General features: G+C 48.2%; 1 protein-coding gene across 1 annotated transcript in view; it reads left to right on the top strand.

Moving 5' to 3' along the window:
• Positions 1-25,173, top strand: part of qtgal (queuosine-tRNA galactosyltransferase) — a 385,611-nt gene that overhangs the window by 98,506 nt on the left and 261,932 nt on the right. The window contains exon 6 of the mRNA XM_043714488.2: positions 15,446-15,541. Coding sequence (XP_043570423.1) covers positions 15,446-15,541 — 96 coding nt within the window. The remainder of the gene's footprint in view (positions 1-15,445; positions 15,542-25,173) is intronic.

Below are 25,173 nucleotides of genomic sequence, written 5' to 3'. Positions count from 1 at the left end.
GAGTCCCGGAGTGGGGAGCAGAGTGTGTCCCGGAGCGGGGAGCAGTGTGTGTCCCGGAGCGAGGAGCAGAGTGTGTCCCGGAGCGGGGAGCAGAGTGTGTCCCGGAGCGGGGAGCAGAGTGTGTCCCGGAGCGGGGAGCAGTGTGTGTCCCGGAGCGGGGAGCAGAGTGTGTCCCGGAGCGGGGAGCAGTGTGTGTCCCGGAGCGGGGAGCAGTGTGTGTCCCGGAGCGGGGAGCAGAGTGTGTCCCGGAGCGGGGAGCAGAGTGTGTCCTGGAGCGGGGAGCAGAGTGTGTCCCGGAGCGGGGAGCAGAGTGTGTCCCGGAGCGGGGAGCAGAGGGTGTCCCCGAGCGGGGAGCAGAGTGTGTCCCGGAGCGGGGAGCAGAGTGTGTCCCGGAGCAGGGAGCAGAGTGTGTCCCCGAGCGGGGAGCAGAGTGTGTCCCGGAGCGGGGAGCAGAGTGTGTCCCGGAGCAGGGAGCAGAGTGTGTCCCGGAGCGGGGAGCAGAGTGTGTCCCGGAGCGGGGAGCAGAGTGTGTCCCCGAGCGGGGAGCAGAGTGTGTCCCGGAGCGGGGAGCAGAGTGTGTCCCGGAGCAGGGAGCAGAGTGTGTCCCGGAGCGGGGAGCAGAGTGTGTCCCGGAGCGGGGAGCAGAGTGTGTCCCGGAGCGGGGAGCAGAGTGTGTCCCCGAGCGGGGAGCAGAGTGTGTCCAGGAGCAGGGAGCAGAGTGTGTCCCGAGCGGGGAGCAGAGTGTGTCCCGGAGCGGGGAGCAGTGTGAGTCCCGGAGTGGGGAGCAGAGTGTGTCCCGGAGCTGGGAGCAGTGTGTGTCCCGGAGCAGGGTGCAGAGTGTGTCCCGGAGCGGGGAGCAGTGTGTGTCCCGGAGCGGGGAGCAGTGTGTGTCCCGGAGCGGGGAGCAGAGTGTGTCCCGGAGCGGGGAGCAGAGTGTGTCCCGGAGCGGGGAGCAGAGTGTGTCCCGGAGCAGGGAGCAGAGTGTGTCACGGAGCAGGGAGCAGAGAGTGTCACGGAGCAGGGAGCAGAGTGTGTCCCAGAGCGGGGTGCAGAGTGTGTCCCGGAGCGGGGAGCAGAGTGTGTCCCCGAGCGGGGAGCAGAGTGTGTCCCGGAGCGGTGAGCAGAGTGTGTCACGGAGCAGGGAGCAGAGTGTGTCACGGAGCAGGGAGCAGAGTGTGTCCCAGAGCGGGGTGCAGAGTGTGTCCCGGAGCGGTGAGCAGAGTGTGTCACGGAGCAGGGAGCAGAGAGTGTCACGGAGCAGGGAGCAGTGTCTGTCCCGAAACGGGGACCAGAGTGTGTCCCGGAGCGGGGTGCAGAGTGTGTCCCGGAGCAGGGAGCAGAGTGTGTCCCGGAGCGGGGTGCAGAGTGTGTCCCGGAGCGGTGAGCAGAGTGTGTCACGGAGCAGGGAGCAGAGAGTGTCACGGAGCAGGGAGCAGTGTCTGTCCCGAAACGGGGACCAGAGTGTGTCCCGGAGCGGGGTGCAGAGTGTGTCCCGGAGCAGGGAGCAGAGTGTGTCCCAGAGCAGGGTGCAGAGTGTGTCCCGGAGCGGGGAGCAGAGTGTGTCCCGGAGCGGGGAGCAGAGTGTGTCCCAGAGCAGGGAGCAGAGTGTGTCCAGGAGCAGGGAGCAGAGTGTGTCCAGGAGCGGGGAGCAGAGTGTGTCCAGGAGCAGGGAGCAGAGTGTGTCCAGGAGCAGGGAGCAGAGTGTGTCCCGGAGCGGGGCTTAGAGTGTGTCCCAGAGCAGGGAGCAGAGTGTGTCCCGGAGCGAGGAGCAGAGTGTGTCCCAGAGCAGGGTGCAGAGTGTGTCCCGGAGCGGGGAGCAGAGTGTGTCCCGGAGCGGGGCTTAGAGTGTGTCCCAGAGCAGGGAGCAGAGTGTGTCCAGGAGCAGGGAGCAGAGTGTGTCCAGGAGCGGGGAGCAGAGTGTGTCCAGGAGCAGGGTGCAGAGTGTGTCCCGGAGCGAGGAGCAGAGTGTGTCCCAGAGCGGGGAGCAGAGTGTGTCCCAGAGCAGGGAGCAGAGTGTGTCCCGGAGCGAGGAGCAGAGTGTGTCCCAGAGCAGGGAGCAGAGTGTGTCCCGGAGCGAGGAGCAGAGTGTGTCCCAGAGCGGGGCTTAGAGTGTGTCCCAGAGCAGGGAGCAGATTGTGTCCAGGAGCAGGGAGCAGAGTGTGTCCAGGAGCAGGGAGCAGAGTGTGTCCCGGAGCAGGGAGCAGAGTGTGTCCCGGAGCGAGGAGCAGAGTGTGTCCCAGAGCAGGGAGCAGAGTGTGTCCCGGAGCGAGGAGCAGAGTGTGTCCCAGAGCAGGGTGCAGAGTGTGTCCCGGAGCGGGGAGCAGAGTGTGTCCCGGAGCGGGGCTTAGAGTGTGTCCCAGAGCAGGGAGCAGAGTGTGTCCAGGAGCAGGGAGCAGAGTGTGTCCAGGAGCGGGGAGCAGAGTGTGTCCAGGAGCAGGGAGCAGAGTGTGTCCAGGAGCAGGGAGCAGAGTGTGTCCCGGAGCGGGGCTTAGAGTGTGTCCCAGAGCAGGGAGCAGTGTGTGTCCCGGAGCGGGGCTTAGAGTGTGTCCCAGAGCAGGGAGCAGAGTGTGTCCCGGAGCGGGGAGCAGAGTGTGTCCCGGAGCTGGGTGCAGTGTGTGTCCCGGAGCTGGGAGCAGAGTGTGTCCAGGAGCAGGGTGCAATGTGTGTCCCGGAGCGGGGCTTAGAGTGTGTCCCAGAGTAGGGAGCAGAGTGTGTCCCGGAGCGGGGAGCAGAGTGTGTCCAGGAGCAGGGTGCAGTGTGTGTCCCGGAGCGGGGCTTAGAGTGTGTCCCGGAGCAGAGAGCAGAGTGTGTCCCAGAGCGGGGAGCAGAGTGTGTCCCAGAGCAGGGTGCAGAGTGTGTCCCGGAGCTGGGTGCAGTGTGTGTCCCGGAGCAGGGAGCAGCGTGTGTCCCAGAGCGGGGAGCAGAGTGTGTCCCAGAGCAGGGTGCAGAGTGTGTCCCGGAGCGGGGAGCAGAGTGTGTTCCAGAGCAGGGAGCAGAGTGTGTCCAGGAGCGGGGAGCAGAGTGTGTCCAGGAGCAGGGAGCAGAGTGTGTCCAGGAGCAGGGAGCAGAGTGTGTCCCGGAGCGGGGCTTAGAGTGTGTCCCAGAGCAGGGAGCAGAATGTGTCCCAGAGCAGGGAGCAGAGTGTGTCCCGGAGCGAGGAGCAGAGTGTGTCCCAGAGCAGGGTGCAGAGTGTGTCCCGGAGCGGGGAGCAGAGTGTGTCCCGGAGCGGGGCTTAGAGTGTGTCCCAGAGCAGGGAGCAGAGTGTGTCCAGGAGCAGGGAGCAGAGTGTGTCCAGGAGCGGGGAGCAGAGTGTGTCCAGGAGCAGGGTGCAGAGTGTGTCCCGGAGCGAGGAGCAGAGTGTGTCCCAGAGCGGGGAGCAGAGTGTGTCCCAGAGCAGGGAGCAGAGTGTGTCCCGGAGCGAGGAGCAGAGTGTGTCCCAGAGCAGGGAGCAGAGTGTGTCCCGGAGCGAGGAGCAGAGTGTGTCCCAGAGCGGGGCTTAGAGTGTGTCCCAGAGCAGGGAGCAGATTGTGTCCAGGAGCAGGGAGCAGAGTGTGTCCAGGAGCAGGGAGCAGAGTGTGTCCCGGAGCAGGGAGCAGAGTGTGTCCCGGAGCGAGGAGCAGAGTGTGTCCCAGAGCAGGGAGCAGAGTGTGTCCCGGAGCGAGGAGCAGAGTGTGTCCCAGAGCAGGGTGCAGAGTGTGTCCCGGAGCGGGGCTTAGAGTGTGTCCCAGAGCAGGGAGCAGAGTGTGTCCAGGAGCAGGGAGCAGAGTGTGTCCAGGAGCGGGGAGCAGAGTGTGTCCCGGAGCGGGGCTTAGAGTGTGTCCCAGAGCAGGGAGCAGAGTGTGTCCAGGAGCAGGGAGCAGAGTGTGTCCAGGAGCGGGGAGCAGAGTGTGTCCAGGAGCAGGGAGCAGAGTGTGTCCAGGAGCAGGGAGCAGAGTGTGTCCCGGAGCGGGGCTTAGAGTGTGTCCCAGAGCAGGGAGCAGTGTGTGTCCCGGAGCGGGGCTTAGAGTGTGTCCCAGAGCAGGGAGCAGAGTGTGTCCCGGAGCGGGGAGCAGAGTGTGTCCCGGAGCTGGGTGCAGTGTGTGTCCCGGAGCTGGGAGCAGAGTGTGTCCAGGAGCAGGGTGCAATGTGTGTCCCGGAGCGGGGCTTAGAGTGTGTCCCAGAGCAGGGAGCAGAGTGTGTCCCGGAGCGGGGAGCAGAGTGTGTCCAGGAGCAGGGTGCAGTGTGTGTCCCGGAGCGGGGCTTAGAGTGTGTCCCAGAGCAGGGAGCAGAGTGTGTCCCGGAGCGGGGAGCAGAGTGTGTCCAGGAGCAGGGTGCAGTGTGTGTCCCGGAGCGGGGCTTAGAGTGTGTCCCGGAGCAGGGAGCAGAGTGTGTCCCAGAGCGGGGAGCAGAGTGTGTCCCAGAGCAGGGTGCAGAGTGTGTCCCGGAGCTGGGTGCAGTGTGTGTCCCGGAGCAGGGAGCAGCGTGTGTCCCAGAGCGGGGAGCAGAGTGTGTCCCAGAGCAGGGTGCAGAGTGTGTCCCGGAGCGGGGAGCAGAGTGTGTTCCAGAGCAGGGAGCAGAGTGTGTCCCAGAGCAGGGAGCAGAGTGTGTCCCGGAGCAGGGAGCAGAGTGTGTCCCGGAGCAGGGAGCAGAGTGTGTCCCGGAGCGGGGAGCAGAGTGTGTCCCGGAGCGGGGAGCAGAGTGTGTCCCGGAGCGGGGAGCAGAGTGTGTCCCGGAGCGGGGCTTAGAGTGTGTCCCGGAGCGGGGAGCAGAGTGTGTCCCGGAGCGGGGCTTAGAGTGTGTCCCGGAGCGGGGAGCAGAGTGTGTCCCAGAGCAGGGAGCAGAGTGTGTCCCGGAGCGGGGAGCAGAGTGTGTCCCGGAGCGGGGCTTAGAGTGTGTCCCAGAGCAGGGAGCAGAGTGTGTCCCGGAGCGAGGAGCAGAGTGTGTCCCGGAGCGGGGCTTAGAGTGTGTCCCAGAGCAGGGAGCAGAGTGTGTCCCGGAGCGGGGAGCAGAGTGTGTCCCGGAGCGGGGCTTAGAGTGTGTCCCAGAGCAGGGAGCAGAGTGTGTCCCGGAGCGGGGAGCAGAGTGTGTCCCGGAGCGGGGAGCAGAGTGTGTCCCGGAGCGGGGCTTAGAGTGTGTCCCAGAGCAGGGAGCAGAGTGTGTCCAGGAGCAGGGAGCAGAGTGTGTCCAGGAGCGGGGAGCAGAGTGTGTCCCAGAGCGGGGAGCAGAGTGTGTCCCGGAGCGGGGCTTAGAGTGTGTCCCAGAGCAGGGAGCAGAGTGTGTCCCGGAGCGGGGAGCAGAGTGTGTCCAGGAGCAGGGTGCAGTGTGTGTCCCGGAGCGGGGCTTAGATTGTGTCCCAGAGCAGGGAGCAGAGTGTGTCCAGGAGCAGGGAGCAGAGTGTGTCCTGGAGCAGGGAGCAGAGTGTGTCCCGGAGCTGGGTGCAGTGTGTGTCCCGGAGCTGGGTGCAGTGTGTGTCCCGGAGCAGGGAGCAGAGTGTGTCCCGGAGCATGGAGCAGCGTGTGTCCCAGAGCGGGGAGCAGAGTGTGTCCCAGAGCAGGGAGCAGAGTGTGTCCCAGAGCAGGGAGCAGAGTGTGTCCCGGAGCGGGGAGCAGAGTGTGTCCCGGAGCAGGGAGCAGAGTGTGTCCCGGAGCGGGGAGCAGAGTGTGTCCCGGAGCGGGGAGCAGAGTGTGTCCCGGAGCGGGGAGCAGAGTGTGTCCCGGAGCGGGGCTTAGAGTGTGTCCCGGAGCGGGGAGCAGAGTGTGTCCCGGAGCAGGGAGCAGAGTGTGTCCCGGAGCGGGGAGCAGAGTGTGTCCCGGAGCGGGGCTTAGAGTGTGTCCCAGAGCGGGGAGCAGAGTGTGTCCCGGAGCGGGGCTTAGAGTGTGTCCCGGAGCGGGGAGCAGAGTGTGTCCCAGAGCGGGGAGCAGAGTGTGTCCCGGAGCGGGGTGCAGAGTGTGTCCCAGAGCAGGGAGCAGAGTGTGTCCAGGAGCAGGGAGCAGAGTGTGTCCCGGAGCAGGGAGCAGAGTGTGTCCCGGAGCTGGGTGCAGTGTGTGTCCCGGAGCAGGGAGCAGTGTGAGTCCCGGAGCAGCGAGCGGAGCGGGGAGTAGAGTGAGTCCCGGAGCAGGGGGTAGAGTAGGTCCTGGATGGAGGCCAGTGAGTGGAGGCAGTGTTGCGTTGTTTTCTGCAGGCACGAACTCATGTTGGAAAAGGACTAGAACTTAAGTACTTTATAGTCACTTCTATTATTATTTTGGACTTTTCAAACTCTATTCCCATGCTTACCTATATTTGTTTTACTGAAACAAATCTCTGTGCCTGAAATGGAACCGAGAGGCAATGTTACAAACCTCTCGCTGCACTCGTGACAATAAAGCCCATTCTCTCTTTTTGCTTTGTAGCTTGCTAATTTTTCAGTAGTACGGAGGAAGTAAAGGGACAGTTCCCAAGCTAGCAAAAGAAACAAAAAACATAAATCTCAAACTTGATGATTTAGTGAGAACAGGCAGCACCAAACATTATTTACCTAATGCAGTGGCTAATGGATTTCAGTCTGAATGATGCCCTCACAGCCAGTGATGTAATTGCAGACTTATATAGGTGAAGCTGGACATGACTTCAAGCAGATTGCTGTGGAAGCTAGCAGAGGTGAGGGCAGGATGGCAAGACTTGTTCGGTCTCAGGGCTCAGTCCTGTTGGTCAGTCTGACATTTATAGAAGATTTGAACGTTACTCTCGGAGCTTATAACTCAGAATCTTTTAAATGAGCTGCCTAGTAAATTGTCCAATTGAGGTACAGAGAGGTAGAGTTGTGTTACCGTGGTCTCAATTACCCATGGTTTACCGTGGCCTGAACATATCACTGTACAGGGAGCATTGCAGAACCAAGGACCCAGGGGCTGCTGGGAAGTGAAATTTCCCACTTAAATGAATAGGTTTGCATCAGTCTATGGTTTTGGGCTTCTGCGGTAGGTCTTGGAACATATCCCCCACAGGTACAGGGGACTACTGTAATTTTGAACACCAGTGAGTGCTTCAGCTGACTTTTTAAAGGACTGTCAAGAAATATTGCCTCAAATAATGTTTAGTGCACCAGGGCTCACTGTAAATCAAAGAGAATGCTCCACGTACATTAGCAGCGACATTGCCAGATAGACTGGTGAAATTTTCCATAAATAGATAATGTTGCTGATGGGGAAAGATATCATATATTTAATTGAAAATCACTGGACAGGAAATAAATAACAACAGGCAAATTCATGGAGTAATTTTCACTCAGAGTCTCAATTTCTTTATTCAGATTGCCAAAGTCTCCTGACAGGAAATTAAACAATGATTTTATCCAATTGAACCCAGACCATGGTAACAGCAGTGACATATGATCAATAAATCCTCATTTACTGTTATGCGAAAGATGATAGAATTTGGACTACAGCAAAACACTGAACAAATAGTCAAAATGAAAGGGCTGTTGCAAACTCATTTCTGGTACATTTATCTGTTTTCAGCATTTTATTCTTAAGAGTTTGGTAAGGTCATACTTTATGACTAACATGTATTCTGGAATTACGAGCTGTCTTGAACAGCTTAATGTGACAGGGTGAAAACTGCCTGATTAACTACCAAGGTCACATGATTGAATTCAGTAAGTTATTGTAGCAGAACGCTCCAAGATTTGTTTATGATGGTTAAGAACTTGAAGCTTTGTACTTCCTCTCCTGTCTCATTTGTTAATTGTTAACAATAAGATTACAAGGGAAGAGAAAGAATCACATTATTGTTTGATTTGTTTATTAATACCGGGGTTAAATGACTTCACTTGAAAATTGTTTTAAGTGAGAATTAAGTGAACATGGTTGAAAACATGTGATCTTCAGCTGACTATTTTTATGAAACGGGATGTAAGACAATGTCCACACACGATGAGAGAGTCAGTTAGGATGTAACTGCAGAAATGCTGTTGATAAACATATGATCATCATGCCTGATCATGCAATCTCAGTATTCCATTCCCCCTTTCTCTCCATACTCCTTGATCCCTTTAACCGCAAGGACTACAGCCAGCACCCTCTTGAATATATCTAACAAACTGGCCCCAACAGCTTCCTAAGGGAGAGAATTCCCCAGGTTCACAAGTCTGAGTGAAGAAATTCTTCCTCATCTCTGTCCTGAATGACTTGCCCCTTATTCCTTATTCTGAGACTGTGAATGGCAGATCCCTTATTCATAGACTGAGATCACAGCTGCTGAGTGTGGCCTGAACACCCTTTTGCTGTCTACCCTCCACATAATCTTTAACTCATTTATAAATTAAAAGTCTGTCTCACTCAACCCTGAGTAAAGTCAATGATCAGGCCTCTGTTAATTGTGTATAAATTATCTATATATTGAAGCTAACCAGGTGAAGGGCATTGTTTAAAGTTTTCAGAGCACTTGTAGTGCTCTTGTGGCACAGTGATAGCATCCCTACCTCTGAACTAGGAGGTCCAATGTTCAGGTCCCACCTGCTCTGGAGGTGTGCAATAACATCTCTGAACAGGTTGATGAGAAAATATCTATCTGGAGCACTTGTAAAGAGAGGCTGCTGAGGGCAGTTGGCTGGTCGGCATTAGACAGGAACATCTAATACTGCTTTCCCTAAATAACTTAACGATCAAGAAATGGGTTTGTGACTCGCTTTGTACTCCACCATCTGGACTGGGATTGTTTATCAGACTTTACTGCTTTCTTTGGAAGAGAATTGTAAAATCTAACAACTCTCTGAGAGAAGAAGCATGTTAATAACACAGGAAGGCTCAGTACCATATTTAAGATGCACATTTTCCAGTAATTCTTAGGAATATAGGAACAGCAGGTCATTTAGCCCCTTGAGCCTGTGTTTCACCATTCCAATAGATCATTTTGATCTGTAACTCAACTCTGGTTGCCCACTTCTGACCTACATGTTTGATAATGCAAGCCAACAACAATCTATTCATCTCAGTCTTGTACGCTTTCATTGAGCCAATGTCCCCACATATTTGATTTGTACTAAATTTCATGTGGAAAAGTACTTCCAGATTTGACTCCTGAATGACCTTACTCCAATTTTAAGATGAGACACTGTAGTTCTGGATTGTCTCTCGAGAGAAAATTGACTTTCTTTATCAGTCCTAAGTCTTTCTGCTGTCAATAAGGATCTGGCTTCACTCAGATAATAGAGAATAACAGTGCAACAAAAATATAACAAAAATGTAAAATGAGGGAACTAACGAGCTAATTCAACCAGGAAATAAGAGGCTGTAGCAGGTGAGAGGTGATGATAGAAGGTGTTGATGTACTGTCATGCAGTCCTGTTTGCATGAAAGGAGGAGTATAGAGATAAATAGTAGGCTGGTACAACCCCCTCTCCCCGCAATGATAGCCATGTTCCCTCTATACTGAGCAGCTGCATTGCTACATGTCAGTAGGCACTCCAGATCAGGACATTACTAAAAGAGATCTTCTGGGTAGTGTCCTAGACCTAATTATCTTCAACTGCTTCATTATAAAATCCAAAATGGTGATGTTTACTCACAATTGCACATTGTTCAGCACATCCACATCTTCACAGATAATAAAGCAATACATTAGGAGAAAGTGAGGGCAGCAAATGCTGGAGGTCAGAGTCAAAGAGTGTGGTGCTGTTGAAGGTTCCTGATGAAGGGCATATGCTCGAAGCATTGCTTCTCCTGCTCCTTGGATGCTGCCTGAGTGGCTTTGCTTTTCCAGCAAAACACTCCTCAACTAAAACAATTCATGCCAATATGTAGCAGGAGAGTTTTGAAGTTTAGACTGATAACTGGAAGTTGCACACGGAACTCAGAAGTTCCAGGCAATGACCATCTCCATCATGAGACGATCTAGCAGTCTCCACACACACACACACACACACACACACACACACAGTTCAGTGGGATTACTAATACTGTATACTACAGTCTCTGCTTTCTGGGGTTTACCCATTGACCAGTAACTGAACTGGACCTGTCTCTGAACACAGCAGCTGCAAGAACAGGGAACTGGGAATCTTGCTGCAAGTAACTCCCCTCTCAACTCCACAGTTCCTGTCCACTATCTACAAGGCACAGATCAGTTCAGGTCTCCATTTATCAAAATGTGTGTAGCTCTAACAACATTCAAGAAGCTCAACACTATTGAGACCAAAGCAGCCTGCTTGACTGGCACCCCATCCATTACCTTCAATATTTACTCCATACACCATTCAAGTACAGTAGCAGGTTCTGGATTAGAGTGATGCTGGAAAAACACAGCAGTTCAGGCAGCATCCAAGGAGCAGGAAAATCGACGTTTCGGGCAAAAGCCCTTCATCAGGAATAGGGGCAGAGTGCCTGCAAGGTGGAGAGATAAATGAGAGGAGGGTGGGGGTGGGGAGAAGGTAGCAAAGAGTACAATAGGTGAATGGGGATGGGGATGGAGGTGATAGGTCAGAGAGGAGGGTGGGGGAGGGTAGCAAAGAGTACAATGGGTGAATGGGGGTGGGGTGAAGGTGATAGGGGAGTGGATAGGTGGAAAGGAAGATAGGCAGGTAGGTGCTGAGCTGGAAGTTTGGAACTGGGGTGAGGTGGGGGAAGGGGAAATGAGGAAACTGGTGAAGTCCACATTGATGCCAGTAACATCAGACTGTACCGTCTATAAGATACATTGCAACAACTCACCAAGGCTCCTTTGACAGCATCTTCCAAACCCACAATCTCTAGAACCTGGAAGGACAAGGGTGGCAGATGAATATGGCCACCTGTGAGTTTCTCTACATGGCACACACCATCCTGATTCAGAAAATATATCATTGTTCTTTTCTGTCAGAGTCAACATCCTGACATTTCCTTCCTAACAGCCTGTGGTTGTCCCTACGTGGTTCAGGAAGGCAGTTCACCACTGTAGTTAGAGATTGGCAATGAAAGCTAGCCCAGCCAGTGACACTCTCATCCCCGAAATGAATGTGTGTGCTCCCTGCGAGCACAGCAAAGAGAACATAGAGACAGTGCTCTTTACAGGATTTCTTCTGACTCAGGAGGAACAGGACTCAGTCATTTTGCTCACTGCAGTCTTCTGCTCACTGCCACACAATCTGTCAACCCTCTCCTCCAAATCTGTGCTCCTGAACCTCCCTCCATCTCAATCCAATCCAGCATCTTCTGCCTTCTACTCTTTCACAAATACTCAGGGTTGTTACCAACGATCTGTGGTTGCAGATTTCTGCTAATAATGTCACTACGAGGCAGCCATCTTGACAGAAGGTGTGTGTGTGTGTGTGTGTGTACACAACTCAACAATTGAAAACAAAATTGGCTAGAAGCTATAAGAAAGAGGGTGGTGAAGGGTTGCTTTTCAGACTGGAGACCTGTAACCACTGGTGTGCCACAAGGATCAGTGCTGGGTCCACTGCTTTTTGTCATTTATATAAATGATTTGGATGTGAATCTAGGAGATATGGTTAGTGAGCTTGCAGATGACATCAAAATCAGTGGTGTAGTGGACAGTGCAGAAGGTTATCTTAGATTACAACAAAAAGACCTTGATCAGATGGGCGAATGGGACGAGGAGTGGCAGATGGAGTTTAATTTAGATAAATGTGAACTGCGGCATTTTGGTAGGCTAAATCAAGGCAGGATTTATTCAGTTATTGGTCAGGCCTTGGGGAGTGTTGCTGAACAAAGAGACCTCGGAGTGTAAGTACATAGTTCCTTGAAAGTGGAGTCACAGGTAGATTCCTGATGAAGGTCTTATGCCCGAAACGTTGACTCTCCTACTCTTCAGATGTTGCCTGACTTGCTGTACTTTTCCAACGCCACACCTTTCGACTCACAGGTAGACAGGATGGTGAAGAACGCGTTTGGAATGCTTACCTTTATTGGTCAATGCATTGAGTATATGAGGTAGGAGGTCATGTTGCAGTTATATAGGACATTGGTTAGGCCACTTTTAGAGTACTGCATTCAATTCTGGTTTCCTTGCTATAGGAAAGATGTTGTTAAACTTGGGAGGGTACAGAAAAGATTTTACAAGGATGTTGCCAGGGTTGGAAGGTTTGAGCTATAGGGAGGGGCTGAAAAGGCTGGGGCTGTTTTCCATGGACTATCGGAGGCTGAGGGGTGACCGTATAGAGGTTTATAAAATCATGAGGGACATGGATAGGGTGAATGGCCAAGGTCTTTTCCCCAAGGTAGAGGAATCCAAAACTAGAGGCCATAAGTTTAAGATGAGCGGGGAAAGATTTAAAAGGGACCTGAGTGACAACTTTTTCACGCAGAGGGTGGTGCTGGTATGGAATGAGCTGCCAGAGAAGGTAGTGAAGGCTGGTACAATTACAGCATTTAAAAGGTATCTGGATGGTATATGAATAGGAAGGATTTAGAGGGATATGGGCCATATGCTGGCAAATGAGACTAGATCAATTTAGGATATCTGGTTGGCTTGGATGAGATGGACCAAAGGGTCTGTTTGCGTGCTATATAATTCTATGACTCTATGATAAAGTCTATGATGGAAGTATCACAAATTATTTGACCAAGATAGGAGATATACATTGTTGCTGTCATCCCACTACTCCATGGGTCACAACACAGAATCACTTTCCAGTTACAAAGATGACCAATTAATTACCTTGTGTATGTCTGGTTTTAAACAACAAGATCTGTTATCTAATTAACTTAACAAATGTAGTTATAGACTTATTACCAAAACAAAATAAATTCAACAAAACTGCAATAATTAGTTAACATACACATTCTGTAATATAAAAGAGAGCAAAAAAACAAATTTCTCGGCCAAAATTGGCTGTCTGAAAGAAAATGTTCACCAATAGGCTATTTTTGAGACAAAGAGGAGAAGTGCGGATTGTAATGGGGTCCATAGTCCTTGCACACATGGTCAAGTCAATAATCATTCCTGATGAAGGGCTTTAGCCCAAAACATTGATTTTCCTGCTCCTTGGATGCTGCCTGACCGGCTGTGCTTTTCCAGCACCACTCTAAGCTTGACTCTGATCTCCAGCATCTGCAGTCCTCACTTTCGCCCTTTTTTCACAGGAGTATAGGAGGTAGAGAGGTGACCTTGTTTATAAAGTAATAAGGGGTATAGATAGGTATAATGGTAGGTGTCGTTTCCCTAAATTGGGGGAATTTCAAGACAAGGGGGTATATCTTTAAGGTGGGAGGAGAGAAATTTAAAAAACACATGAGGGGCAAATGTTTTACACAGAGAGTGATTCAGGTGTAGAATTAACTTTCTGAGGAAGTGGTGGATGCGAACACAATTACAGTGTTTAAAAGACACTTAGATAAGTTCATGAATAGGAAATGTTTGGAGGGAAATGGACCAGGAACAGGCAGGTGGCACCAGTGTAGTTTGGGATTATGTTTGGCATGGACTAGTTGGATCGAAGGGTCTATTTCTGTGCTGTTTGACTCTCTGAATCTATAAAAGGCCATCAAATCCACATCTTCTTTTCACTGGCCTAAACAGCAATAAACAGGTGTTACTGGCCAGGTGTTGCTAGAATTCCCTTTTCCATATCCTCCAATCTGAAACTACTGGGTGCAATTCTGAGTCCCACTTATAACATCTGATTGTGTTCGTCATGTTTCTGCCAGGTGTTACAGTATCACTCTTCCTTATTCACATTTCCTCTTGCTGTTACAGCCAGTCTCTAGGTTGAATTGTAATACTGTGGCTACAAGAACAAGTTAGAGGATAGGAATCCTGCAGGGAGTAACTCACCTCCAAACTCCCCAAAGCCTGTACAAGGCCTAAGCCAGGGGTGTGTTGAAGTACTCACGACTTGCCTGGATGAATGTACCTCCAACCACACTCAAGAGGCCTGACACCATCCAGGATGAAACTGCCCACTTGATTGGCACCACATCCACCACCTTAAACATTCACTTACTTCACCATTGGCACACAACAGCAGTATGTGTACCATCAACAAGAGGCACTGCAGTCACTCACCAAGCCTCCTTGACAACACCTTCCAAACTTGCAAACCTCTACCACCTAGAAGGACAAGGACAGCAGATGAATTGGAACACCAGCCCCTGCAGATTCCCTCTGAGAAACATTATCCTAACTTGGAATTACACCATTTTTCTTTTACTGTCGCTGGGTCAAAATCCTGGGACTCTATTCCTAACAGCACTGTGGGTGTACCGAACCTGTATCCCAAGTACTGCAGCAATTCAAGAACTCGCCTCATCACCACACTCTCAAGGGTAATTAAGGATGGACACTAACTTTTGGCCTGGCAGTAATAAGATCCAACCTTCCTTTAACAAAACCATGTTATATGTGATTAACCTGTATACTTTAGTTCATTCTGTCTGTTCGAAATGATGCTAACAATCTGCCCAGTACTGAAATCAAACAGACTAACCTATATTTATTTGGCCTATCCCTCACATTTATTCCTTTACTCAATAGTACAATGTTTGCAGCTATGTAGCCCTATGATACCTCATCTGTACCAAGTGAGGATTGGAAAATGATCCTCAGAGTATCTGTTGTTTCCTCCCTGTTTTTCTTGAATAGCCTGGAATGCCATCCATCTGCCTCGGCAATTCGTCCACTTCCAAAGATGTTATCTCCTCCTGAACTTCATCATTTATGTTTATTGTATAATATTTCACCCTCCTCGTCCTCATTAACTGGTTATTTCTATTTCAACACACCATTCTTCACCTTTGTGAAGACTGAGATGGGGTACTTATCATGAACCCTGCCCACATCTTCTACATCCATGAACAAGTTACATTGTACATGTCTGATAGGGTGCACACATTTCTTAGTCTTCCACTTGCTCTTAATGTGCTGATAAAACACCACTGGATTTTCTTTGATTTTTACCTGCCTAAATTTTTTTTCATTTTGTCTCTTTGTTTTCATATTTTCCTTTCATCACCCTTGTAGTTTCATTGGTGTTAGATAATAGGTGACTGGGATTTGGTGCAAGTAAGGTCACAGCAGCAGAGTTTTGGATTGCCTCCAGTGTATGGAGGCTGGGAGATGGGAGATTGCAGGTCCAATCCAAAAGTAACAAAGGGATGGATGATGGTTTCACAGGCAGATGACCTGAAGCAAGTGTGGAGATAGAAATGTGATTGTAGTAGAAGTGGTGGTGCTTTTATGTGGCCAGATGCTCAATATTGAGGGGTGCAAATAGCAGACCAAGATGATGGACAGTCTGATTCAGTCTACCCAAAGCTGGGTATCAGAGTCCATCAAAAGGGTAACTTTGATTCTCTCAACATGTAGTCACTGGAATATTCTGCTTATTTTCAATAAGAAGTTTAATAAAAATATTTGAGCATCAGTTGGAGGTTTTTCCATTGGAAGTTACATAAAACAGAGCCTGTTTTTTGTGTTAATTTGTTTTCTTTATCTGATTCTTCTTGAAAATCCATTGCGTGAATGTGACATTGTATGTTTGTAACCGTAGATCATTGGTTGCCAAATTAAGAGAGAACCTGAAGGCTCCACTGAGCGTTACACTCGTTGGATCAACACCCTGACACAGGAGCAGCTAGTGACACAGGTGGGAAAGCCTTCCATTTTCTTACATTGATAAACCATTTTACTCTCCCTGTTGACATGCAAGAGGTCTGGAAATAATTGATACAGCAATGACAGCATGTCATTGTGCTTGTGAATGCCAAGATATGGCTGAAGTCCTCTTTTTCAGGATGTTGGTTTTGAAGAGCTGGCTGTTCACTTTGAGGATAAATCCAAGTGACTTGTTTAAATCATGACAGCCACATCACTGTCATGTAAGTGTTGCATACCAGATTCTGTTTTGCAAATTTTTCATCTGTCTTTCTGACATGGTGCCACCTTTAAGGTTTCGGGAAATTTTAATATTTAGTAATCTGATGGAAACATTTTCAGCAGTCAGTCCTCTCGCAGACTAATTCTATCTGATAAACTGTTAGATTGAGCGATCAGAACTGAGGTAGATCTGATGAAATCTTTATTATACCTGTGCCTGCTCACCCAGTGTCTCCAGAATTGTCTCAACTTACTGCTGCTTGCTTGTAAATCCCTCAAATAATGCTGGATCCCCCACCATTTCCAAACAGTGACCCTCCACCACCCCACAATAGTAAGTGATTTACTCCTCAAGATATCCTGATCTGTGGAGATTGCACCCTGTCAGGTTTTCTCTGTTCCAGTAAGAGTGAAGCTTCCATCATTCTGTTCCAACCAAACCATAAGCAATGTAGAGAATTCACCCCACTTTCCACTTGCTACATGTTGTGCTTTAATTGACTATTTACTTAATGAGTGATGATCATCGAAATGTCATTTCAAAATGGAGGGTCAGAAAGATTCAGATCCGAATTAGCTACGTTGAGTTTACTGTACTTGGTAAAGTGCCACATTCATTCGGTCAGTACTAAGGTTGGTTCAGCTGAGAACTTATGCTGCAAGTCACTATATTATTTCATTTGTCTCACATTTTTCATAATACGTCCTTAATTGTAACGGGTTTCAAAAATCATTTTGTTATTGTTGAGTACTATTTTGAGAGGACAACAAACATTGCATATTTTGATACTGGAGAATGTAATCTATCTTAGCTTTTAAATGAGCCTTTCAATATATAAACAGACATGTCTGTTGAAGCTATTATCTGGCAGGGAAGCAGTCCCCATGCAAGTGTCTCATTAGTAAGTGAAGAGTCTGCTTGTGAGGGCAAGATGTTTTAATAAGTCCTTCAAACTGTTCATATCTTTTGCCAAAAAAAGTACGATTACATGAAGCAAGGGAGGCAGTCCTGTTGCGCAAGCAGATATATTGTTCACAGCAGGGAGATAATCAGCTTTAGTTACTGTTAACCAGGTCACTTGGCAGGACATGTCCTCAGTGTGGAGGGAATTGCATCTTGGGAATGAGTTTGGAATGAAATGCTGTCTGCTTCATTGTAGTATGTTGTCCTGGCTGAAGGGAATGGCCAGACACTGCTGAACCAAACCAATTTGCTTTCATTTTCTCTTCCTTAAATTGGTTGCTGCAGAAAAACTCTTGGCAAATAATTGGCTGTTTTTTTGTCATTCACTCACAGGACGTGGGTGTCTCTGGCTAAGCCAGCATTTATTGCTCATCCCTAATTGTTAAGAGTCATCCACATTAACTATGGGTCTGGAGTCACGTGTAGGCCAGACTGGGTAGGGATGACAGATTTCCTTCCCTAAAGGGGAACAGGTGGGGGGTTTCCAAAATCGATAATGGATTCATGGTTGTCATTAGATCTTTAATTTCAGATTCCTAATTAAATTTGAATTCCACCATCTGCTATGACGGGATTTGAACCCAGGTCCTCAGAGCATTGGCTAATTTTCTGGATTAATAATCCAATGATACTACCACCAGGCCACTCATCTCCCCCAAGGTTCTGAGTGAGGAAGCTATTGTTTTTTACATCACAGCAAATTTTGTTTCCTTCAGAAATCTAGTCTTTAACATGGTGTGGATCGACTTGAAAGAATTGAGTTTGAGGGCTCAAGTGTAATTCCTGATCTTTCAGAGTATGATCAGTGAACCCCTCTGAGAGATCTGTTAGATTGCCAATAAAGATTTACAAGGATGTTGCCCGTGTTGGAGGGTTTGAGCTATAGAGAGAGGTTGAATAGGCTGGAGCTGTTTTTCCTGGAATATTGGAGGCTGAGGGGTGACCTTAAAGAGGTTTATAAAATCATGAGGGGCATGGATAGGATAAATAGACAAAGTATTTTCCCTGGGGTGGGGGAGTCCAGAACTAGAGGTTTAGGGTGAGAGGGGAAAGATATAAAAGAGACTGCAAGGGCAACTTTTTCACACAGAGGGTGATACATGTCTGGAATGAGCTGCCAGTGGAAGTGGTGGAGGCTGGTACAATTGCAACATTTAAAAGGCATCTGGATGGGTATATGAATAGGAAGGGTTTGGAAAGATATGGGCCAGGTTCTGGCAAGTGGGACTAGATTAGGTTGGGATATCTGGTCAGCATGGACGAGTTGGACTGAAAGGTCTGTTTCCATGCTGTACATCTCTATGACTGTATGACTCTTAAAATAAAAGGTTGGTGTCATCTGAAAGGACTAATTGAATGCATTTTAGCAATCTGTTTATTATTTGTGCTAGACTTGTGAACACAGGAAGCTTTGCATCTTGGAACAAGCCACATCTAACATACTGTCAGAGAAAAGAATAAAGTGCACCTAACTTGGAAACGCTAGGAGGAGATTCTATTTTTCCTTTGCTATGCCTTGAAGAGAGTTTTCCGGTTTCACGATGAAGTATCTGTATAGTTTTGTGGATACAGAATAGAGCTGTGTATAGAATATGGAATCAGAATCTGGGGACACTGATCTTTCACCTGAACAATCTAGATGTGCACCTAGGATCATGAAATGGTTATAGCATAGCAAGTGGCTGTTCAGCTTGTGTTTGTGCTGCCCCTGTGAGGGAGCAGTTCATTGGGATTCATTCCCCGCCTTCTCTCAAAAATCCTGCAAATGCTTCCTTTTTAGGGATTGCTTCAGATTCTTTTGATTGCCTCACTTGAACCTGCCTTGACTCCACTCTCAGCCAGTGCATTCCAGATCCTAACCACTCATTGTGCAAAAACCCTTTTCCTCAGGTTGACGTTGCTACGTTGGCCAATAATCTTCACTCTGTGGTCTCTGGTTCTCAATCGTCCATCAGTGGGAACAGTTTATTTCAGTCTATTCAGTCATGATTTTGAATATCTGTCAAATAGCTCTGTCACCCTCTCTTCTCGAAGTAAAATACTCCTTCCTAACTTATTCAATCTTTCTAAGGAATTGTCCTGTGTAAACTCTCTTGTTGGAAGTATTACACTAGAAATAGCTCAGAAATTCTGATGGGGAGATTATCATCGCAGCACCTTAGGCTAGAGATACAAGAAGGGACCACCTGAAAATTCCATTGCAGTTGATTCCATGGAAATTTCTTGGGAAGATGAAGTTTCCATTGGGCAATTATCTAACATCTTATACCAGATAAAGAAAGTCCTTGACACTGAGTTAGAGTCAGAGAATTCAGACGCTTCTAGATTACTAAAGATTAGTAGTTACCTGGGAAAACTGAAGGATCAAAACCTACTCTAATTCCTGAATAATAATTGAACTCCTCACAACCCCACACCCCAATTCATCTAACTATAGACCCCCTGACACTTCTTGAGTTGACCTGCCCATCCTTCTAGCCCCACCAGACCAAACTCCCTACCTCTGACTTCCCACTGATCACACACCCCCTGACTTCCCACTGACTCCACCCCGACCCCTCATGTCCCCACTAATCCCTTCCCCAACTCCCCACTGACCCATCCTCAAACTAACAGGACCCCTCTGACCTGACATTGATGCACCTAATGCCATCCCTAATTCAACATTACATTACCCCCCCAAAACCACTGACCCCACCCTATCCCCATCCAAACCTGCCAATCCCAAAAACAGATCACTGCCCAACCTGATGCCCACTCCGATGACTCGCTGCCATCACCACCCCCAACCCCAAACTGAATCTGCCAGACCTGACAGTATCCCTTCCCTGAGGCACAAACTGCCCCCAACCCTAGACCCAATGCCCCCTCAATGATTCAACCCAGTGGACCCAGCACTGTACCAACCCCCCATACCTGACAGTAATACTGACATCTCCCCCCGCCACTACCAAATCTCTCCCACTTCCTTCCATCAACCACCACGCCCAGCTCAACAAGATCCAGCATTATACAAGAGGAATTATTTAATTTTGAAGCAACCTTTTAATTATACTTTTCATGACCATTGGACCTCTCTAACGTCTTTAAAGTCAATGAAGTCCCATGGAAGTGTAGACACGGTTGTAGTATAGGAAATGCAGCAGCCAGTTTTGCACACAGCAAGACCAAAGCAATAATGAACAAATAGCCTGTTTATTGTTGATTGAGGGATAGATATTGGGTAGGACACTGAAGCTAACTATTCAGCTCCTCTCTGAAACAACACAATAAAATCTCTTACGTTCACCAAAGACAGTTTAACATTTCATCTGAAAGATGGTACCTCCAAAAGGGCAGCATTCCCTCAATATTTATTTTGGCTGGCAGAGCCTGGTGGATCATTACCTGTGGTCACATCAATGGAAATCTGAGGAACCGTGGGCGGCACGGCGGCACAGTGGTTAGCACTGCTGCCTCACAGCGCCTGAGACCCGGGTTCAATTCCCGCCTCAGGCGACTGACTGTGTGGAGTTTGCACGTTCTCCCTGTGTCTGCGTGGGTTTCCTCCAGGTGCTCCGGTTTCCTCCCACAGTCCAAAGATGTGCAGGTTAGGTGAATTGGCCATACTAAATTGCCCGTAGTGTTAGGTAAGGGGTAAATGTAGGGGTATGAGTGGGTTGCGCTTCGGCGGGTCGGTGTGGACTTGTTGGGCCGAAGCGCAACCCACACTGTAATGTAATGTAATCTAATCTAATCTAATATGGCACTAGGGTGTCAACCTTGATCTTTTTGCTCGAGCATAAGAGGTACAGTTAGTAAGTTTGCAGATGACACCAAAATTGGAGGTGTAGTGGACAACGAAGGGGGTTACCTCAGATTACAACAATGGGCCAATGTGCTGAGAAGTGGCAGATGGAGTTTAATTCAGATAAATGCGAGGTGCTGCATTTTGGGAAAGCAAATCTTAGCAGGACTTATACACTTAATGGTAAGGTCCTAGGGAGTGTTGCTGAACAAAAAGATCTTGAAGTGCAGGTTCATAGCTCCTTGAAAGTGGAGTCACAGGTAGATAGGATAGTGAAGAAAGCGTTTGGTATGCTTTCCTTTATTGGTCAGAGCATTGAGTACAGGAGTTGGGAGTTCATGTTGCGGTTGTACAGGACATTGGTTAGGCCACTGTTGAAATATTGTGTGCAGTTCTGGTCTCCTTCCTATAGGAAAGATGTTGTGAAACTTGAAAGGGTTCAGAAAAGATCTAGAAGGATGTTGTCAGGGTTGGAGGGTTTGAGCTATAAGGAGAGGCTGAACAGGCTGGGGCTGTTTTCCCTGGAGTGTCGGAGGCTGAGGGGTGACCTTATTGAGGTTTACAACATGATGAGGGGCATGAATAGGGTAAACGGGCAAAGTCTTTTCCCTGGGGTGGGGTAGTCCAGAACTAGAGGGCATGGGTTTAGGGTGAGAGGGGAAAGACATACAAGAGACCTAAGGGGCAACTTTTTCACACAGAGGGTGGTACGTGCATGGAATGAGCTGTCAGAGGAAGTGGTGGAGGCTGGTACAATTGCAATATTTAAGAGGCATTTGGATGGGTAAATGAATAGGAAGGGTTTGGAGGGATATGGGCCGGGTGTTGGCAGGTGGGACTAGATTGCGTTGGGATATCTGGTCGGCATGGACGGGTTGGACCGAAGTGTCTGTTTCTATGCTGTACATCTCTATGACTCTATAACTGGAAGTTGAATGTGGAACACTGTGACCCCCATGGGACTGTGCCACTAACTGAACCACAGTGATGCGAAATGTTGGTGTTTTAAACTATAAGGTCAGATTTTGCTGTGGTAGAGTTATTGCACTTCATATGCAGGTAGTATAACAACTATAGTCAATGACCCAATGCACAGTTAAAATCAAGTAACCACAGGTTGCTGCTGGTCTGTACTGTTCCACCAATAGCTTTGTGTAAACCGCATCTTACAGTTTGCCTCACCATTGGAATGCTTTGAATGGTGTGAAGTTCCTCTGCTTGCACAGCAGGTTCGCAGTAAACTCACTACAGGAAGTTAGATCTTAGCTATTCCAGACCAAGGATCTTTTCAACAATGTGGTCGATGTTTATTCACACTAGACAATTGCTCTGAAAGTGAACGATTACATGTATGAATTCTCATCCCTGCAGGATTTAAATGTAGTTTGAAAAATTGAAAAGTTGGAACTTGCTTTTTGATGACTTCTTTCTCTCTTTTTAATTCCTCTCTCAGTACCTTAATTAACATTGAATTAACCAACTCTCATTTACACTCCCTTCTCATCCATGGTACTGTTAATGTTACCATCACCATCTGATAGTTTGGTTGGTTAAGCAATTAGTTGCCTTGTTCATGCTGCTCCTTGATGCCCTGGTTCCCTTGATGTGAGCAGGTATTACCATCATATGTTGTACTCTACACTTGTAGCAACACAAGTGGCAAAAGTATTTGACTGAAGGGTGCAGGGACAGGTAATAATGGGTCTTTCTTCCTCCTTTCTAACCATAATGTTTTGCATCCTTCTTGGATATTGGAACCTGGTCCCTGGTGCCATTTCTCGCTGGTATCTTGAGTATCTGGTCATTATTCATGTGCGACACTTAAATGGGGACAGAAGGTTTTTGGACTTGGACCATTAAAACTTCATACATGCACATTTCCACTAGAGGTTCCTGGATAATGAACATGAATGGGAACTTGGCAAACTTCAATCATCCTTTTCCAAAACCAAATACACTGATACAAAAACAGAGTTGCTGCAGAAATTCAGCAGGTCTGGCAGCATCTGTGGGAAGAAAATGGAGTTTACATTTCAAGTCCAGTGACTCTTCATCAGAAACACTGATGCCATTTATAGGTTACATAGATTTTTGTGCCATGACATTTTTTAACCACAGTCCTCAATCAGTAGTTTAAGGCCCAGTATCATTGTGACTAACAATGGGAGAATTAATTGACTTCTCTTATAATTTATTTTGGCTGGCAGAGCTTGGTGGATCATTACCTGTGGTCACATCAATGGAAATCTGAGGAACCGTGGGCGGCATGGTGGCACAGTGGTTAGCACTGCTGCCTCACAGCGCCTGAGACCCGGGTTCAATTCCCACCTCAGGTGACTGACTGTGTGGAGTTTGCACATTCTCCCCGTGTCCGCATGGGTTTCGTCCGGGTGCTCCGGTTTCCTCCCACAGTCCAAAGATGTGCAGGTCAGGTGAATTGGCCATGCTAAATTGTCCGTAGTGTTAGGTGAAGGGGAAAATATAGGGGTATGGGTCGGTTGCGTTTCGGCGGGTCGGTGTGGACTTGTTGGGCCGAAGGGCCTGTTTCCACACTGTAAGTAATCTAATCTAATCTAACCTGTATTTTTTTTGTCCTTTCTGTTGCCTGTCTTAACTGCGATTAACTGTGTTGTTATGGTGGCGATACCATGCTCACATTTTTTCTCATTCATTTGTAATGTCATGACACTAATTTAATTATTATAACACAATCGTTGAGCATGTCTGCTGGTTAAAGTACCATTGTGAGTTCCACACTTGCAAGGCATGCTGGGTGCCAGGACAGTTAATAGAGGAAATGTTGCAGATTTCCAAAGAAATTCTGGAGACCATGTCAATGACCTTATTTTCGTGAGATCAAGCTGGGAATGTGTGACATTTCTCCTCACTCAGCTGATACGCTCTTTTGTTGCATAAGTTTACAATAACCACATTGAAACTTAGAATGCAAGATATAGGCTAGATTTTTCCTTGCCTGTCTGGGTGATAATCTGCCAGGGTTCACATTCGGAATTCAGTTTGACCAGTGTGTGCAGAAATCAATCCCAGCTTGTCTTAAGTGTTATGCTGTACAGTGACTGTGCAAAAATGAAACTTCAAAGACTTGCCCTTGATGTCCTCACACGCTATAGAAATATTTCCACAGTGGAAAGTTCACACAAGGATTCATTGGCTATGTCACTGCTTGTACATAAAAGGACTCTTTACCAGACTATTTACTATGGAACAAAGGTTTCAGTTACAATACAGTTCTGCGAATCAGGTCGGAAAATCGCAATGCCCGCCACTCGAAGACTCAGTAAATACATGAATCACCAGATTCTGTCTTCAGCTATGCAGATTAGGGAAATTGCAGGTTTCTCTGAATGAGTTGAGTTTCATTTTTGAGATAACCAGCTTTGCCTCAATATTGGGCTAATCAAGGCAACAGTCACACAGAATTCACATTCCTGATTGCAATCCAAAGACATTTGCAAGTTTGGAAGATCTTTGGATATTGTTTGGCAGGGTCTGCTCAACGTTAGATGTGATTCTTGTGGCTAAGCAATCCACTGATGCTCCAGTCCTGATTTTAATCTATGAACCCATTTTTGTGGCCACCTCAATCCTTTTTTCTATACTCAATAGCACCTCCCATAAAGAAATGTCCTCTGCCACATAGAAGAGCAGGACTAACAGAACCGTGGGAACACAACCATCTGCAAGCTCCCCCCTAAGCCATGCACCATCCAGACTTGGAACTACATCGCCATTCCTTGCTGGGAAAAAATCCTGAAACTCCCGAACACCACTGTGTCCCTACAACTCAGGGACTTCAGAGGTTTAGGAAGACAGCTCACCATCACTTTCTCCATAGCTGTCAGGAATGAGCAATAAATGCTGGCACATATTCACACCTTTGTATTCAGCCTCAATCTTTCACCTCATAAATATGTGTTTTACTTACTAGTCCCTCATAACAGGGCAGAAGGGATCAAGTATTTGCTGTGAGCTGTGTTACAAAGATGCACAGGAATTTAGGACATGGCCACACAAAGCAAGGGGCAAATGACAACCATTCACACCCACATCAGAGGTTCCCTTTCATACTCGGTCAATCCCATTTTTGGAGGGATTTGTGGATCAACTCTTTCGTTAATACCCAACAAAAAAATAAAATCCTGCAAGGTGTAAGCTGGGTGGATGACCCAAACCCAACTAGAGAGATAGTAAGTTAAAATCAAGTATTCTAGCGCACACACTCTTCAAGAAAAGAAGTTTGGAGACATAAAATTTCCAGTGTTTACTCTTCAGTTTGGTGATGGAATTATTGTATATCTTCAATCATGCCAGATCCAAATTACTGACATTGCAGTGTCATTAATGCAGAGGGGAGCTCAAATCAGCTCCAGGATTTTGCTAGAAGTACAACAGTGAAAGTAGGAAACACTAATTCCACTCTGAATTTAAACTTGCTGCAGCCAACGGAATTCAATGGAATATATATGTAGAAATGGCCCAAAAGCAGAAGTATAATGAGCAAGATTGGATCAGCCAACCATTCTAGGTTTTCTGATTTTCATCTCAATTGAAGTGGTCCTGAATTAAAGATAATAAAATTTGTATCATACTAAGCCTATCTAATGGCTCAGTATGAAGTGAAATTGGTATT

This window comes from Chiloscyllium plagiosum, unplaced genomic scaffold (genome assembly GCF_037043375.1).
Source record: "Chiloscyllium plagiosum isolate Xiang-an unplaced genomic scaffold, Cpla_swu_hap1 HiC_scaffold_25, whole genome shotgun sequence".
NCBI lineage: Eukaryota > Metazoa > Chordata > Chondrichthyes > Orectolobiformes > Hemiscylliidae > Chiloscyllium > Chiloscyllium plagiosum.
This window is presented reverse-complemented; position numbering and strand designations above follow the sequence as displayed.